The sequence below is a fragment of the Takifugu rubripes genome, chromosome 11 (assembly GCF_901000725.2).
Source record: "Takifugu rubripes chromosome 11, fTakRub1.2, whole genome shotgun sequence".
Taxonomy (NCBI): Eukaryota; Metazoa; Chordata; class Actinopteri; order Tetraodontiformes; family Tetraodontidae; genus Takifugu; species Takifugu rubripes.
The window spans coordinates 14,551,508-14,568,626 of record NC_042295.1 but is presented as its reverse complement, the minus strand read 5'-3'; the positions used below and the strand labels follow the sequence as shown (position 1 = coordinate 14,568,626).

The 17,119-nt window shown below is 48.3% G+C and overlaps 1 protein-coding gene across 1 annotated transcript in view; it reads right to left on the bottom strand.

Annotated features, from left to right (window-relative positions):
* Positions 1-1,370: 1,370 nt before the first annotated feature.
* slc8a2b (solute carrier family 8 member 2b) overlaps positions 1,371-17,119 on the bottom strand; it is a 44,279-nt gene continuing 28,530 nt past the window's right edge. Inside the window, exons 4-17 of the mRNA XM_003968703.3 lie at positions 13,701-14,192; positions 12,931-13,068; positions 12,636-12,863; positions 12,201-12,554; positions 10,714-10,839; positions 10,429-10,624; positions 10,119-10,249; positions 8,223-8,596; positions 7,170-7,273; positions 7,055-7,072; positions 6,250-6,374; positions 5,039-5,138; positions 4,285-4,560; positions 1,371-4,168 (exon numbers count right to left, since the gene is read on the bottom strand). Of these exons, the coding sequence (XP_003968752.3) occupies positions 3,792-4,168; positions 4,285-4,560; positions 5,039-5,138; positions 6,250-6,374; positions 7,055-7,072; positions 7,170-7,273; positions 8,223-8,596; positions 10,119-10,249; positions 10,429-10,624; positions 10,714-10,839; positions 12,201-12,554; positions 12,636-12,863; positions 12,931-13,068; positions 13,701-14,090 (2,937 nt within the window). The 5' untranslated portion in view covers positions 14,091-14,192 and the 3' untranslated portion in view covers positions 1,371-3,791. The remainder of the gene's footprint in view (positions 4,169-4,284; positions 4,561-5,038; positions 5,139-6,249; positions 6,375-7,054; positions 7,073-7,169; positions 7,274-8,222; positions 8,597-10,118; positions 10,250-10,428; positions 10,625-10,713; positions 10,840-12,200; positions 12,555-12,635; positions 12,864-12,930; positions 13,069-13,700; positions 14,193-17,119) is intronic.

Genomic DNA, 17,119 nt, shown 5'->3' with positions numbered 1-17,119 from the left:
TATTAGCTGGAGGCTCGCTCCAATTCTCCCTGAGCAGCACCATTGCCCAAGGTGGAGGTCGACCGCTACATGGAGACGGCCATTGTAATACAACCGCTACATAGTTGTGTTTTTGTATGTTTCTGTAAATCAAAGCTTTTCTCATTATTTTCTGTTTTGCACTCAATAGTCAGATTAAAGATCAAGGAAATGGAAACTTGTGAAGTTATACCTGATATACTGTAGGAAGGCATTATTATCTAAGCTGATTTAGAGGAAACAAATGAAGACTCGGACACGATAGACTTTGAAAATAAACTATATTCCAATAAGGTCAACTTCACTCTAATAAAGACCTTCATATTCCTTCATGAACACGTTACACCTCATGCCGTTTTCTAAAATCAAGTCATTTTTAATGCATTTAATTAAAAAAACTTAAATATCATCTTCATTTAATAATTTCTTACAGCATTGAATAAATGTATATTTTTATCACAATATATTGTAGTAACTCAATCAGTTCCTTACAAAGGATCAAGCAGAAAGATTTTTTTTAATCACAGGGAAGAACTTTACGGGGGGGGTGGGGGGGGGGCACATTAAAGAGCAAGACCGGGGGGGGGGGACAAATGGGAAATGAAGAAGGGGAAGAAGATCAGGAGAGGAGACACTTACACAGACACAGAAATATCGTTCAACAAACAAAAAATGACTTGGAATGCTGCTCGCTGTCGCCGGAGCACACTGTCTTTTCACAGCTTTAGACATTAAGGAAACATTAAATCAATGTACTCTGCCTGTGTGTGTGTGTGTGTGTGTGTGTGTGTGTGTGTGTGTGTGTGCGTGCGTGCGTGCGTGTGTGTGCGTGTGTCAGTGGCTCTGTGGATGTGTCACTTGTTTTATATAAAATATACCGAGAGGCATCCATCACAGTAGACCATGCTGCTATCACGTGTACATGGGGGCTCGTCATGCATCAGCAGAGAAACAGGGGGAGCACAGACACACAAAGGTGGGGGCCGAATGAGGAGGCAACACTTCTAATCACAGAACAGCAAAGGCCGGAGCCAGACAGGAGTTCATGGAAACGGAGAACGTTGTCCGGACATTGGAGACAGTTCTGTTTTCTGGGGCGGGGAGCCACAGCTGCCACCTGCTGGGGGGGTTGTCAGCACCCCACCCACCATCTGTGGCCCCCTCTGATGTCACTCATCACAAGCCCAGACTGATGTCTAAGCTGCCAATGTTCCGTATGGTTTCCTCATGTAAACATGCAACGTTGAGAGGACTGCAGCAATGACACAGCAGAACCGGGCATGAACTGACCTCACATTTAAGCTACGGTTGACATATGACGTCTTTTTGTATTTTTATGGTTTTTTTTTTTGTTTTTAACCACACTCATTGAGCTAAACTTTTAAAACTGCTCGTCTCACGTGCGCGCAGCACTGCTTATCCATAGACAATATCTTGTAAAATAAATATCTAAATAAATAATCTCACACTGAACCCATATACACGGGGAATGCAGAGGCATTAATGAAAGAGTGTTCCTGGGTAAGTTAGAATCAACTCTGATTGTGGGCACTACCGGACACTCAGGAGTGAGTTTCCTCACTGGAAAATATACCAACACTCACTAAATTCAGCAATAATGTACTTAATTATCAATTATTTGGATCCTATTCTAAACACTGTTTTCGAAATACAAAAGTGTATCTCAGATCTATTTGCATGGAAAAGATAAAAAATTGGTCTTAGAAAGTTTACAAAGTATAGTTAAGGGTAAACTGATTCTTGTATAGCACGCGTCCTTTGTGGGTTAACTAGTCGTAATGCAGCAGCGCTACACAGGAAACATACTTAATGTGACTGGAATTAGGCAGTAAATCCGACAGTACGATCGTGAAGTGTGGGCTGGTCGCCATTTTTAGCGTTGTTGCACACTGCTCGCGACATTGGTTGACATTTTGTCTTGTACGGGTGTTTCACTCTCTGGCCCTTCTCGCCTCTACCATGCAATACTGAGCAACACAGACATGCTATGAGGGACAGCGTTTTCACCCAAAACAGCTGTGGTACAACAACTATACGGACGCTAAACAACATAATCATTATAGATGCTATAGAATTCAAACACTTGACAGAACGTCCACGGACAATGGAACATCGTTCCCACAACGTTTGGTGAACTGCACTGTTCTACGCAAAGCTGAAGGAAAAGATGCGGATCATGGCCTTCGCTTCCTTTATGGGAAGATCCGGGTGAACGTTCAGCTCTGGACTCTGGTAGTCAGACCGGTACGTATTGCACATCAATAGAATGTTGACTAAAGACAAAAAAAACGTAAAATAAAGTGCCGTCTGGAGAGTACGTACAGCTAGAAGTGTGAATACTAGATTTGAGAGTTTTCCTTAAGGCATTGTAGTGCTGTCACGTTGAATGGCTGTAAACAAGCATGCGGCATCCTAATTATTGAAAGAAAGAAGAAGACAGGATGTTGAGGACCAACAGGTGTCATTGTCCTAACTTCTGGTATCGGTTTTAGAGGCTAACACTGGTTAAAGACTGGTAATCTGTGCACGTTTGTCTGCCCGCGCCACCATTCCACAGGCCTCGGGACTGTCCGCGTCTCCCCGCTCACACGGGGACGACTGACTGACTGCTGGGCCCTGTGGTCCACATGTCCACTGCGGGTGGGACTCAACAGCTGTCCCTTCGTTCGTTTGATGACACCCACCCAGACTTCCTGTCCGCCGAGGCGGGAGCGAGACGGAGAGGCGTTTTCAGGGCAGACAGGCATGCAGGGATGCCGTTGACAGGGGAATTCCCCTTATGTACAGTAAAAGTCTGACAACACCGCGAGAGGCCGCACATGCACAACCGTCCCAGTCAAACCATCCAAGTGGAATAAAGGGTACCGGAAGGTCAAGCTCTTCTCAGCATTTATTGCAGCTGTTTCATCCTTGGTTTGTACAATACGCTCAGAATCTGCTCTCCCCAATCCCAACTCCATCATCCCATAATAAATCTGTCATGTTTGGGATGGGGGACATCCCAGTCTACGGATGAGCTGATGTATGACGCCTATTTAAAAACTGTAAAGCTTCACCGGAAGCAGGAAGCCGACAGAATAATAATCGCTTCACGTTTACGATCTTTTCTTGAACACTACACTCTATGTACACTCGTTCTTGCTATTTACAGCGCGTGTGGAGAACCCCCCCCTCCCCCCGCTACAGTGTTTCGGACCAGCCTCGCCGCTCGATGAGAACCTCCTGGTGTAAACAAACATGTTGTGATTTTTGTAAACATTCCACTCATTTTTTCACATGGTGCTCCAGCTCCTCGGGGAAGAAAAAATAAGCCGTAGAGTTGCGACAGAGGAGGGGCGAGAAAGGAAGATGCTGCTTCTGTCTAAGGTTATCGGCTGTGCACAGGCCTCTCCTCCATCCTCTCCTCTCCTAACATGTTTGACCCTCCAATACAACGTAATCGGCAGCTCAGCTGACCTCTAACCTCTCGATAACCTCCCGATTCAACTCTTTCACCGTCTTCCATCTGCTAATCTTTACTGCAGCCTCCTCATTCACATTCCAAACCTCTGGAAAACACTTACTCGCCGCCTTTGACTGCACCTTACTTTTTTTTTTTTCTTTTCATGCCTGCATCCAAAACCAAGACACCTCTAGGCTGCAGCGAGTGCTATAAATAAAAAAAAAGATTTTCCCGTTTGACTTGTTTCAACTGTGGATTGTGTACTCGTTAGCGTGTTACTCTGTGTGGTTCTATTCCTCAGCTCTCCTGTTTAAAAGCCCTCGATGTGGCAGTAGGCTTCCAGGCTGGAAAAAAGGATGTAGAGGAACCACAGGAAGAGTAAGAGCAGCGTGGTCAACAGTCTGGACATCCTCGGACCTCCCAGCTCTCCTCCGATGGATGGCCGGCGTCTGAACAGGAGAACAGCCATGGCGATGAAAGCAAAGATGGTGAACAGCGTGACCGAGAACGCCAGCGAGCCGGGGTCGACCTTGAACTCCTTCCCTTCAAACTTCCAGTAGACCGCCGCCACCGTCCAAGCCAAGCCGATGCCCAGGAACACGTTGACAGCGTTGCTGCCGGTGACGTTGCCGACAGAGGCGTCGGCGTGCTGGTCCTGCATGGCCGCCACTTTGCTAGCAAATGTGTCTGAGGTGAGAGGCAAAAGCGGAGACAATGTTTGGTATTTTCACGCACCCGCAACAACGGTTTTGATATTTGGTTCTGCACGACGACCTCATCGAGAACATTGTACTTTCAGTCACCTGGAACAGAAGTTCCCAACGCCACAAACACCACGGCGGTCACGGTGTCTCGGAGGCCGACGGTGCAGCCAAAGTGCGACGCCAGATCTCCAATGACGGCAGTGAGGAGGCCGATGATGCTGATGGACACCAGGAAGCAGGCCCAACCGTTCCAGTACTCCGTGGGTGGAACGCAGGCAAACAGAACCTTCCAGAAAACGGTGAGAAAGTGCATGACGTAATCATAACAGGAGGGAAGGCGGTCCCCTCGGCCTTCCTCGTCATCGTCACCATCGCCTGAGAAGAGAGAAATGGGAGCATTGTTACGGGAACGCACCAAAACAGACACGTGTCAAAGGTCAGATACACCAGAATCTGGTCAGGAAGAGCCTCGACCAGAATAACTGAAGTCCCGTCTTAAAATGCAGACATTTAAATGACGTATTTTCTTCTGCAGAAGCTGCTGTGTGTGGCTTGAGTTTGGGTAAACCCCCCTGCCGACGTGAGCGCGCAACAGCAGCGCGAACACCCGCACAGTCGCGCTGTAGCTGTAGGAAACAGCCGCTTCCACTAGATGGAGGTCAGGAAGCACAAATTCGGGGCCGCCCTGCAGCCTCTGGGTTTGGTATCTCTCATTTATTCCAGTCAGCCGACAGCTTTTCTTTGTTTTGCAGGATAGTTTGCGGTAGTTTATGAAGCTAATAGTTGTGTGTTAATATTCCTGGTGTGTATTAACGAGGCTCCTAAATGCTTCACGCTGACGTCTGCAGCTCACCTGCGCTGACTGTGACTGCCTCCACGAACTGCTCCCTCCAGGAGTGTGTCCCGATCACCAGAGCCAAGTTGGTCTTCTTAATGAGCTTGTCAACGGTGCTCTGCAAATCAGACGGACGCCACACGCGTCACAAGGCCAATTAGAGCTGACAGCGTGGGACAGGATGACTCAGATGGACCTGAGCTTGTAGGCAGAGAAACAAGAACGCAGAGTCCCAGAAACGGCAAAACCAGATTTACACGTGGCTCCACAGTCGCTGAGGTCCGTTCAGGCATAATTGCCAGTCTCCAATTTACAGAAATAGGAAACAGAAAGGTCATCTGGTATTCGGAGTCAAAGAACTGATCAGAAGTCCAAAGGTTCCAGAGATTTCCAGACAGAGAACTTTCCTTCACTTTATTGGAAAAATACAACAATTAAAGTTTTTTTGTTGTTTATCCTGGTGCAGAAACAGAAACACTCCTCCTCCTCTGCCCTCAGCGACACCGAGCTCCTGCACAAGGCCAACATTTGAATACAAATATTCCTGGAATGCATCCTCTAAATTGGTTTTCACCAGCTACAAATCACCCAAGACAGGCCCACGTACAAGTCCGAATTGACTTTGTAATGAAAGAACGTGGGTTTGATCAGGGTTTGATACAATAAGTATCTTCAATCTAGTGACGAATGGCATCATTTTTTTAAAAATGAACATTGTCTGACCTGCTCTCGTTTGGCCTTTTTGTGGCACGAGCTCTTGATTTATGAGTCCCTCAAACCTGGACGCTGAACTGGTGGACGACATAAAATGGCTCTGGGTTTTAGGAGAGGACAGATAATTCCTGTCCTGATTGATATCATCTTTTTTCAGGTGAATCCAGAAATGCTGTTCTGCTGCTCTCGGGTCAGGGTGTGTGTGCTGGTGCATCTATAACAACACACCCACACCTCTCCCGCTTTCTCCGCATCCCCTAAATTGGATATTCATCTCACATAAAGGAGCCTGCCTTGGTTTTCTTTTTCTAGCTTGCTGATCCTGGATACGGTCCATCAAGACCTGGGATGAGGACCTCTGAAACTGCATCTGGGCTTAATTCTATCCACTGTATATTACTGATGTTAACGTGGACGTTCTCTCTATTTGTGGCATCTACCGCACGTCTTGTAAAACAATGTGATTTCGGGCTCTAAATTCAATACACTTCAATCTAGAAATCTCTGGTCTATACCTTAAACTCGTACGACTCCTCGATAACCACCTCCAGGCGGCTGTGTTCTCCCAGAATGGGCTTCCCCATCTCTGCTATCCGGCGGGCTTCCTCCTCCTCAGCGCTCATCTGACCCTCGGCCCCCTCTGTGGGGAGAAGCAGAGGGGGAGTGGGTGAGGAGGGAGGCGAGGACACTCAACAATGGAGCAACATACCAACATGATCGCATAAATTGGATCTGAATGTCTGATGTTCATGATTACATTCACTTCTGTTGTTGCCATTGTCGCCACCACGGACAAAAATTCCAACAATCCTCTGACTTTTGAAAAGGTCTGAACTGGGATCACCTGGTTTTTTGTGACATTAAATTGATGCGACACAACTGGCCTCAGCACAAGGAGCGTCACGCGTGTCACCGCTCCTGCAGGGTTTCCTTCCTAGCGTCCTGCTTTAAAGCTGCCGAACTTTACACACATTAAACCAAAGAAAAAAATACGATTTACGCTACAACGGGCGTGAAGGCGGACGAAAGAAGGAAAATATTCTGGTTTGAATGTGGTTTCGGTCTGGCAAATTGAATTTCCCTGCACGAGATAATCCCACTGGAAATGAACAGGAGCTGCCACTTATGCGAGGCGGAACTCCCCTGATGGCTTTTCGATGTATTGGATTTTAGTAAGGCTGCTGGCACACTAATTACCGACAGACATTTTTTGCGTCCCGGTAAACTGATCTGTAGAAGCAGGTGAGAAAGGTTCTTCTCAACCCAGAAATACACGACATCACGGAAGAGCTGAGAGCAGAACCAATGGGACGGACTCACCTTGGTTGAGCAGCAGAGCTGTAAACAAGAGGAGAAACACAAATAAAACAAGACAAATAAGTGTGGAATTCCTTCATGGCGATATTAATGCAAACATGTTCGTGTACGCATCTACCTGAGATTCCTCTCTTAAGCCAGCGTGGCTCCTCCAGCACAATGAAGAAGTTTTCATGTTTTTCATATTCTTCATCATCAATTATCCTCACCTGGAAAGACTGACTGCACACACACACACACACACACACACAAATGTAAAGCATTTCATCACCGCGGGGATTCCTGGTATCGACTGGTGGGGCCTGCACACCTCAAGATCCATGCGTGCACATTAATGCCATTAACATGCAGACACAGGCAGAGGCAGCACACACACAGAGGCCCAGCAGGGAGCTCACATTGTGGTCTCCCTCCTGTTGACTCTCATCAGGATCAACTGCTGTGTAAATCAGAGCAGAAGGAAGTATAGGCCGCCGAGCGCACGCCGGATCAATACAGCAGCCCAAGACGGGAGCTGAAGAAGCCATTAAACAAGTTCTCCGCCCGTGTGCTGCCTTCAAATGAATCTGTGGCGTTCTGGGGACTGAGACAATGTTGGAAGTGAAGATTCAGATTGATGAGGTGGTTAGAAGAGGATTAAAGATGACAGGCTGGGCGGAGGGGATGTGCACAGGTGATTTGGGGCTTGACTGCTGCACAGCACATCATCCACCTTATTGGGGAGTTACGCGCGCAGACGGGCTGCACATTCAACAAACCGTTGCAGGTCTGAGAACAAAGAGAGCAAATTTTAAGCCTTTCGCAAGTTTCCTGAGCAGCAATTAGGAGGAGGCGCTGCAGGCACACGAAAGGGTTTAAGAGAGGAATTACTGGGATCGCCGCCGCTAACAGGCGCAGCGTCGGCAGCCGTCGCGCCAAAGAAGCTAACAAACAACGTCAGTTTCCTTCCCACGGACTCAAGGTGGTGAGCAAAGGTTGTAAAAAGTGATGGGGCCGGTTTACGAACCTACCAGGCGTCAGTTTAGAGCCGCTGTGTGGAGCCAAACGAGGGTCCCTTCGAGTTAGTGACGCCAAAACCAAACAGGCGCCAAAGGCTTTACGAGCCCGCCGCCATCCAAGACGCCACCTAGTTGTCACAGCGTTGAGCAACACGAACATCTCTCTGACTCACATTGTCTGGTCGTTGGTGAACTCCAGCTCTCCTCGGGCGTCCTCGTAGTCTGCCCCGGCTTTGGCGGTCCCTGACTCGGTGTGGTACGGCAGGATGACGGTCCCCCGGGCTCCCGAGTTACGCACCACGGTCACCTCCATGGTGCCCACGCTCTCGCTCACCCGGACCAAGCGCTCGCTGAACGTGAAGATGCCGGCGTGGTCGTCGTCCAAGATGGTCACCGTGGCGACCAGCGGCTCGACCAAACGGGCCTTGGGGGTCGCGCCGACGTCGTCGCTCTCAAACATCCCCTCGGCATCGCCGACACGCAGGTTGAGGAGGCGCACAAAGAAGTGCTCGTCCTCCTCGAATATGTCATCATCGATGATGCCGACCTGCAGACACAGAGCCACGAACGTCGGAGGGGGCGGACAGCGAGATCACAAATGCTCGTTGGCGATATCAGCAGGGTGCGCTGCTTCCTGTTGGGTCGGTCGACAGTGTCAGAGGTGAGAGATGCTTTCATATCTTTAGCTCACACCAGCGCTGTTGTGAGCATTAAGTCTGAAGTCACAGCGGCGACTTTGACGCCGCCGGGGGGAGGAGCTTCGCTTGGAGCGCCTTATATTAAATTTGCAGCTGTGACTCTCAGTCCAGATCCAGTTTTCTTTAATCCACAACTGCGGATGGACGAGGAATAATGATGTAATAGCAGCGTTGGGACGCCCGGTGACGGATGTTGTCAGACTGTCTGATTTAGGCCAAGAAGAAGAAGCGGAGCTCTGCAGAGGCTATTTCCTTTTGTTGGAGAGGTGAAAAACAATGTGAGGAGCGATGCTAAATGTTTCCTGTCACATGGGATTTGTTATTTGGTCCCCTGAGGGAGTCGTGCAGAGACGTTGAACTTTTGAAGGATGATTCAGACATTAAAGTTTAAGTCTAATTGGCTTCGCCGCTGTTCATTTTTGACACAGTGATCCATGAAATGACCTTTGGAACCTCCTCAGTCAGTGTCTCCATCCACTCACCGCTACACACTCACTTTGCTAACGTACTGCTCTTCATTTGTTCCTTTCCACAGAGTCGGAAGGTTATACCTCCACTCTTCTTCTCTCCTTCCTCTTTTGAAGTTACATTAAACTTTGAAAGTACTGAGAGGCCGCCGTGGTTTTTCTCAGTCTTGCCTCGTGCAACTATTCTATAAGTTATAAATTCAGAATCATAGCACGCTTTAAAAATTCATGACGTCTGTTTTTAGTGATTTTTTTGATCCCAACTTGAGAGAACTTCAGTGCTAGAGAAACTTGGATTGCGAATCTTCTTCCTTATTTTCCCTTTACACCCAAAATAATGTTTCAGCAATTGTTTCAGTAGTTTAAATGCTAAAACCTGGTATGTCCAGTATATTAAGTCATGGAGTTTTGCTGTTTCTTTTCCTAGATTTACTTTTATGCGTATAAAAGTAAATCTAGGAAAAGAAACAGCAAAACTCCATGACCCATGTGGATTTTCAGCATCTGCAACCTCGGCACAAATCACTTCAAACGCAAAAGCTGTGCAAAAGTAGCAGCTCCCGAAACAGCGAGAGAGATCTAAAGGGTAAAATTCTCTATATATGAATCACAAATAAGGACTGAAGATAATCTTCATTCATACTGATGTGTAAAATAACACGTAGCTGCTTTCTTCTCCGCCCTCCTGATTCTAATGGAACACCACAGACCAGCAGCAGCATCTGTCCTGTCCTTGCACATCAGCCTCTGTCAATCCTCAGCGTTACTCTGCCGCTCTTGTCCCGACTCGCATCGTCCTTCATCCCTCGTCCATGCTTGGAAAACTCCGTCCAAGCTTTTGTCTTTTAACCTAATACAACGCAAAAGCAATATCAGAAGGTCCCGCTTTCGTCTCTTCACTCACCTTAATCTCTTTCCGTGTATCTCCGGGTTTGAACACCAGTGTTCCCTCACTGTAATGGTAATCTGACCCGGCGTTTGCCGACCCGTCCTCTGTCCTGTAGTCCACGTAGAAGGTGTTCTGTCCCAAACCGCCTGTAGAACAGACATGAAGGAGACAGGGGATCAACGGATGAGACGTTCGCAACCTTTCTGAACCTCTCCAGAAGCTAATGTTGTCAGGAGCTGGGATAAAACCCTTTACATGCCATATTTAAGAGTACTGTTGAGGCATGAATGCCTCCTCTGGATTCCCCAGATCTTTGTGTCATCACCTTGACACACGACAGCCAGCGTCAGAATGCCGCAGTTCTCCATGCACTGACTGTGGGCGCTCTCAAAAGAGATGCGGCTGCAGATCTCCATGTCGTCTTCCTCTGGCGCTTCCTCGTCCGTCACCGCGGTGCGCCGCGCGTGGTCGGCCGCGTGCTTCTTCAGGACGTTGCCAGCCCCGATCATCATTCGCGTCGCCTGAGGTGGGACCAAAGGGAAAGTGACAAAGTCTGCTGGGATGTCTCCCAGTAAAGGTGCGAGCTGAGGCAGCGGCGGCGTGGTCCTACCTGAATACGGTAGAAGGCCCGGCTCTTCTGCTGGTGCAGCAGTGCGTAGTAGTTGGCCAGCTCCACCAGCTGGTCCAGCTCTTTTTCTGGGTATTTCTGCTTCAGCTCCTTCAGGATACGTATCACCTGGAGCAGAGAGGAGGAGGAAGAGGAGGGCGTGCTCAGGAACAAACCACTGATGCTCATCCAGCGTGCTCAGTGTGCTGTTCCCAAACTTTAGCTTACTGCCACTAAAAAAGGAAAACACTGCGGAGCTTTGAGGAGGGAATCAGAAGAAAGTAGCAAAGACTGTCCCCTCATCCTCCGACTCCTGTTTAATGTGCAGATTCTCCCCCAGACGTTGCTGAAGGCAGAAATGCATCAGGAGGTGTTTGGTGATCTCAGCGTACCGCGACGCATCGTTCCGCCGCTGTCATCGCCCCAAACGCTGAATGCCACTTTGTGGTAAATGAATGTGGCGAAACATCATTAAAAACACACAATAAATTAACAATGACGTGATAGATCTCGCTGCCTTCCCGTTGCCGCTTGAAGCGGCGCGGGCGTAAGAGTGATTTTTACATTAAGTAAACAACAATTTGGCTTGTTTTTTTTATTTTTAATGAAGGAAAAATCTAGATGCGATAAAACATCTGTGAGTGGGAAGAGGAGCCACACACTCCAGCGCCTTCACATTCCAACAGGTTTACGCGGCCGTGTTAGTATCCGTGAGGCCTATTAAAATGCCGCGGTCCCGCGGGATTGCCGCACTGCTACGATCCCCATCAATATCCAGTCAGACCCAGATTGATCCGAAGTCTCAGCAGTCAACAGGCATCACAGTCAAGGGGGATTTTATCAATCTATTATCAGCGATGACTCGATCAGCACTGGATCAAAGCAGTTCATCTCATAAGGAATTACATTAAGCCTTAAGATCGTTCCCCATCTAGCTTGTTTTGTTCAATAAAAATGAGCCCAATAATAACATATTTTAATAAACCACTCCTAATGTAACCCAACAATGACATCCTGTTGCCTCCAACCCTTTAGCTCTTTCGCTCTTCTCCCTTTAATCAAGCTAATGATTCTCCTCTTTCCCACATTTTTCCTGAACCTCAGGCTGTCATTTTTCCATTTACATATCCGCCTCACGTGTGTTAGTCTGACTGTGCTTGACTTTAGGATAGCACTCTGCATCTCTTCATTGAAGACCAAAACCCCAGGAGAGCATAAAAATACATAGGAGAGGGTATTCGTGCATCATTTTAGAGAGTGGAAACTAAAGTAAACCCATTTATCAAGGTTGTAAAATGGTCCAAACATACTGTATATTGGCAGCAGGGGAACCATCCATTATTCTGATTCAATCACAGCGTCGTGAGATTTCTCTGCTAACAGAGCATGAAATGAGACGCTCAATCACGGCGCTCCTCTTTCCCTTCACCTTCCAAACTTATCTGATGTTGACGAATGCGGATCAGACGTGCCGCTCGTCGATGTCTCACCTCTCTTCGGCTCTCGTCCAGCTCCTTGCTGCTCTCCACCATGGTGGCGCTGTTGGAGTTCGGCATGTTGATGTTGTTTGCTGCAGCGCCGACTGTGCCGTCCTGACCTCCGACCCCGCAGTTTTCAGCGGGCACCACGGTGCCCCCTCTCGGTGGGATCTTGCCATCCACCATCATCTCCATGCCCCCCTTGTTGGGAGTCAAGTCTCCCTCGGTCTCCACGACGATGCCGTGCCGCTTGTCGGCGCGGTAATGCTTGCCCATGTACTTGTAGAAGAGCAGGCGGCGGTCGGCGATCCAGGCCAGGATGACACACACGGGGAAGAAGAGCAAGGTCACGAGGGCCTCCCACACCTGGAAGAATCCCATTGAGAGTAGAAGGTCACTAAGGAGCGAAGGAGAGTTTCAAAGGAAGCCACAGAGGATGTGTCTCACCTCCACAACGCCAGGCGTCATGACTGACAGGATGAGGAAGAGCCAGATGTAGGCGAAGATGCTCCAGAAGGCGGTGATGAAGAACACCCGCAGGTGTTTGATCTTGCGGCTCTCGCCTTTGGGGATGGTCCACACGCATATCCCAATGATCACAAACATGTTAAAGGCGGCGCTGCCAACGATGGTCCCTGGTCCCAGTTCACCAGCTTCAAATTTGTGGCCGCACACCTACAGAGAGAGGTTAGCGAAGCTGAACCTCTGACGCCATGGATGCGTCCAGCACGCGAGCACGTACCTCTATAAGGGAGAGCAGGATCTCCGGAGCGCTGGAGCCCAGGGCCATGAGGGTCAAGTTGGACACCGTTTCGTTCCAGATTCGAACCGTAGCAACAGATGTTTCCCCGCTAGGCAAAGTGATGGTCACTTCCTTCTCCTGTTGGGCCACACACACACACACACATGACCTTCTGATTATCTCTTCCTCGCTCAAATATGGAAACCTGTAAAGGTCAGGGTTTCCTATCTGGGATTACAGATGTGATCATGTGACCATACGTCACTGTGGAACCTAGCGACTTCCAACGGCTTCATAATGGAAGTAATCCGCTGAACCTCATTAGCTCCTGCTGTGTTTGGGCAAAACCCAGCCAGTGTGAATGTATTAAGATCGTCTTCTGTGCAAACACAGTTCTGTCGTCGCCTCCTACCAAAACTGAGAGTCATTTATACAGTTATGGATGACAAATTGATACAGCTGGAAAATGTAATTCCCATTAAAGGAAGAGATCCCGTCTGGCTCCCATTGAGGGGAAAATGATGTGTCGATTCACTAGGAACCCCCCCCCCCCCATTCTCATTAGACTAGAGTCTGGATGATGGAACAACAGTCTTTTTTTTTTTTTGCATTGCGCAATTTAAACCCAAAATTAAATAACATTTTGGAAATTTTAACTACAAGTTACTTGTAGAAATTAGCGGCTCCTAATGAAGGAGCGAGTTGTGGGGGCTGTAAGGTTGTATTATATATATATTTTATATATATTTAGGGCTGTATTTAACTCCCACCTGTGATGTGATGACTTCAATGGAGGCCATGAAGCGGTCGGCGATGATGGACACACCCAGGAACATGTACATGAGGGAGACAAAGTAGACCACAGCTCTGGCCACCTTTTCCCCCAGTTCAGGCTGGATGGGCTCCCAGACAGGAAGCAGGATGCCGTTTGTGCAGTTGCTCACTTTTCGATCACACTTGCTTTTTGGGGAAGACGTGTTGCTTTTACCGTAAGACACGGAGGGAGAGAAGGAGAAGGAGAACAGGGAGGGGGAGAGCGTCCACAGGTCAGGGCTGCTGCTGGGCTCGCTACGTTGGGACTCGGGCTGGCAGGGAGGCAGGGGCAGGAGGAAGATGAACAGGAGGAAGAGAAAGGGGGCAGGAGAGGCGGACAGAGGCATGGCGAGGTGTGTGCGGGGCGAAGAGCGCGTGAGAGAACGACAAGATTAGGCTGAGGGAGGTGGGGGGCAGGGGTGGGTGGAGGTGGTGTGTCCGTAGGTTACCTGCAGGGAGACAGAAAAAGCAAGACAGAGAAAATTAGCAGCGTTGCGACGGTTGTGCACAGATCCCACCGTCTGCTGGTCCCACCCGTCCACGCCTGGTGGTCACCCAGAAATCCCAGAAGAGGAATACTGCTCAAGAGCGTTCAAACTCGCCCCATCGGCACAAAGAAGCTGGCCAAAAATGGATGAAAAGCATAATTCATGACGCGCGTTCGGCCTTGGCCGCGCGCTCTGTTGCTCTGTTTAGAATTACAAAATGGGGGTTCGGGGGGGGGGGGGGGGGGGGGCAAAGAGCAGGGAAAACCAAAAGATGACGCTGCCTTTTTCCACATTTGCTTCTGGGTGAATTACCAGGAGTGATTCCCGGCAGCAGCACACGCCACAATGCGCTCGTGCCACCTCTGTTGACACGTGACACATCAGCGTTGGTAATCTGTGCGGCCAGGAGGGGGGCCGGGGGGCCGGGGGGCCGCGCGCCCATCCTCATCCTCACACGTGCGCTCACCTCCGCCTTCTGATTAAACCCCAAATCAGTTAGAGTGGACGCGTCCTGGGCTGGTCTGAACATCATTAATGTGTCTCTGTCGCTCGCTCGCACGCACCTAAAGATACAAAAGGCGCTTCTTTCCCTCCTATTATTCCGTTCCAGTGGGTCCAGTTTTCCAGCTGACTTGGATTGAAAGGCGGTGACCTTGACTGACACCACCAGCTCGTTCCTTCCCCGTCCACTTGTTTGTCCATCTGTGAGGTAATAGGAACCTCCAAACACTTTCAGTTCCACATCGCAGACCAACCTTCTGCCATTTTCCTCATTCTATTGCATCCTCATTCTTTTTAGTATTATCTGAACACAGCAGGAGCTGCGGAGCAACAAAAACCAACCCGATTCATGTAATAAAGATGAAATCTCCTGTCCAGAAAGGCCTGCGTGTTCTCAGCAAGACGCAATAAGCAGCTTCAGGCTGTTGTTGTACTTTTGAACACAGTCAACTTCGACTCCAATTATTAGCTAAGATGCTCAGGTCCAACCGACTAACACATATGCCAGGAAGGTACAACACAAGATAATGCACAGTCGCTACGGGATGGAACATATGCTAACAGCACATACAGCATGACTCATGACCTTTGTATTAAGAACAACTGTTTTAAAGTATGCATGTTTTATGCCAGCTGGAGAGTATTTACATGAATACTCTTTAGAACTCTTTAAGCACTTTAAGTGCGATGCTAAATTAAATCAAAAGTGCTGTGAGGGAAGTGTTTGTGATTTTACGGATAATAACATCAGTTATGCTCTCCCCTCCTCCCGCCGAGTGCCTCGGGCTGGCAGCGCCCCCATGAGGAGGGTGAAGATGAAGAGTATTAATCTTCTCAAAACTCATCTGCTGAGCTAGATTACCACCCTTCACACAAACTATTACCGACTTAACGGATGTGCTGCTCCACAAAGGCCTCATTACACCGAAATCAACTAATCACAGGGCAGATCAAGTCATTAAAAAAGTCTGAAGCCGCTGATGGAAGCGCAAACTATTTAAGTGCATTTATAAGTTTACAGGCAGCGGATAAAGACAGAGCTCATTTATCACAAGGAGCTGAAACCATCGGAACCATAAGTTGCCCTGAACACCACGAACAGCTTGCAAGTGCTGCTGCTAACTAGCTAACTAACCTAGTTTCTGCTATCCGGACCCCAAACGCCACCACCAGGCCAGATGGAAGCGCTGGTGTCCTTCATATTTGATGTTCTGGTTTCTTGCGCAGCAGGGCGAGGAAGCGGCGGCGCAGCTTTGTTCAAACCCCACATCTGTGTGTTTACACCGGCTTCCAAACCTCTCTCGCTCGCCACTGCTCCATTGACAGCTCTCTCGCTCGCCCTTCCGCTCCCATAACAATAAGTCCATTCATTACTCGCCCAAGAGACATTAAACCGGAGCATTAAACAGCCATTACTGCTGTTGACATGCTGATTCCTATTAATTCAAAAGGAGAGGTGGGAAAAAAGAGAGCAGATCAAATTAAAAGACTACTTTCATGTGTTTTATTCTGCTGCTGGAAGGTCTAAATATTGGCTCCATAAATAAGCGGCAGGCAGATGAAATGGCCAATATAGCCGAGGTATAATTGGTACAAGTTACAGATTTATAACCTGTGAATAAATGAAAAACTTTATTTGATGTCAAACCAGACAGCTGAGTGTTCTGTTGTGTCTAAAGAGGTCGGCGATGCAGCCGCCAGCAGAAACAGCCACCTCAGAATTCTAATGGTTGCGGCTCGTTTTGAGTGATCCACGAAACCCAAACCGCTGGCGGAACCGTGGTCATTAGGGGTAAAAGGCTTGAATAAAAGATCCAGCTCGCATCACGGGCAGGGAACACAAGCAGAAGTGTGAAGTGAGCAGCAAAGGAGCCTTTAAAGAGTCATGACGCCTTTGACCAGGGTTGAAAGAGCAGCGTTTTGAGGTCAACTGTTGCTCATTGGCACTCTGGAAGGCTGCTGATTGAAGTGGTTATCAACATGCTCTGGAGAAGAAGAGCACCTCTCTGTCCTTTCAGCCTTTGGATCATTCTCTATTCTATACCTCTAAATTCGTTCTAAGAGGCACAAACCACAGAGTTAGAAGCTTTCTTCTTTAAAGTAGCCTTCAGTCGGCAGCCGGCCGGGACTTTTCTGTCTATGATTTATAAAAGATTACTTTCTGTCCAGGAAGGAGGCAACTTCAAGAAAAAAAAAACCCCATAAAAGCTGAGATTTTGCCAGCAACTCATTATTAAACCTTTGCTATTCTGGGCAGCTTCTCTGGAGAAACAGAGGTTAATTATAATTAATAGACATTAATATTGTTCATTAAACACACATCATAACCAGAATCTAAAGAGCCCCCACTGGTCGGCTTTGACAGTTCCCTAATTAGAATGTTTTAA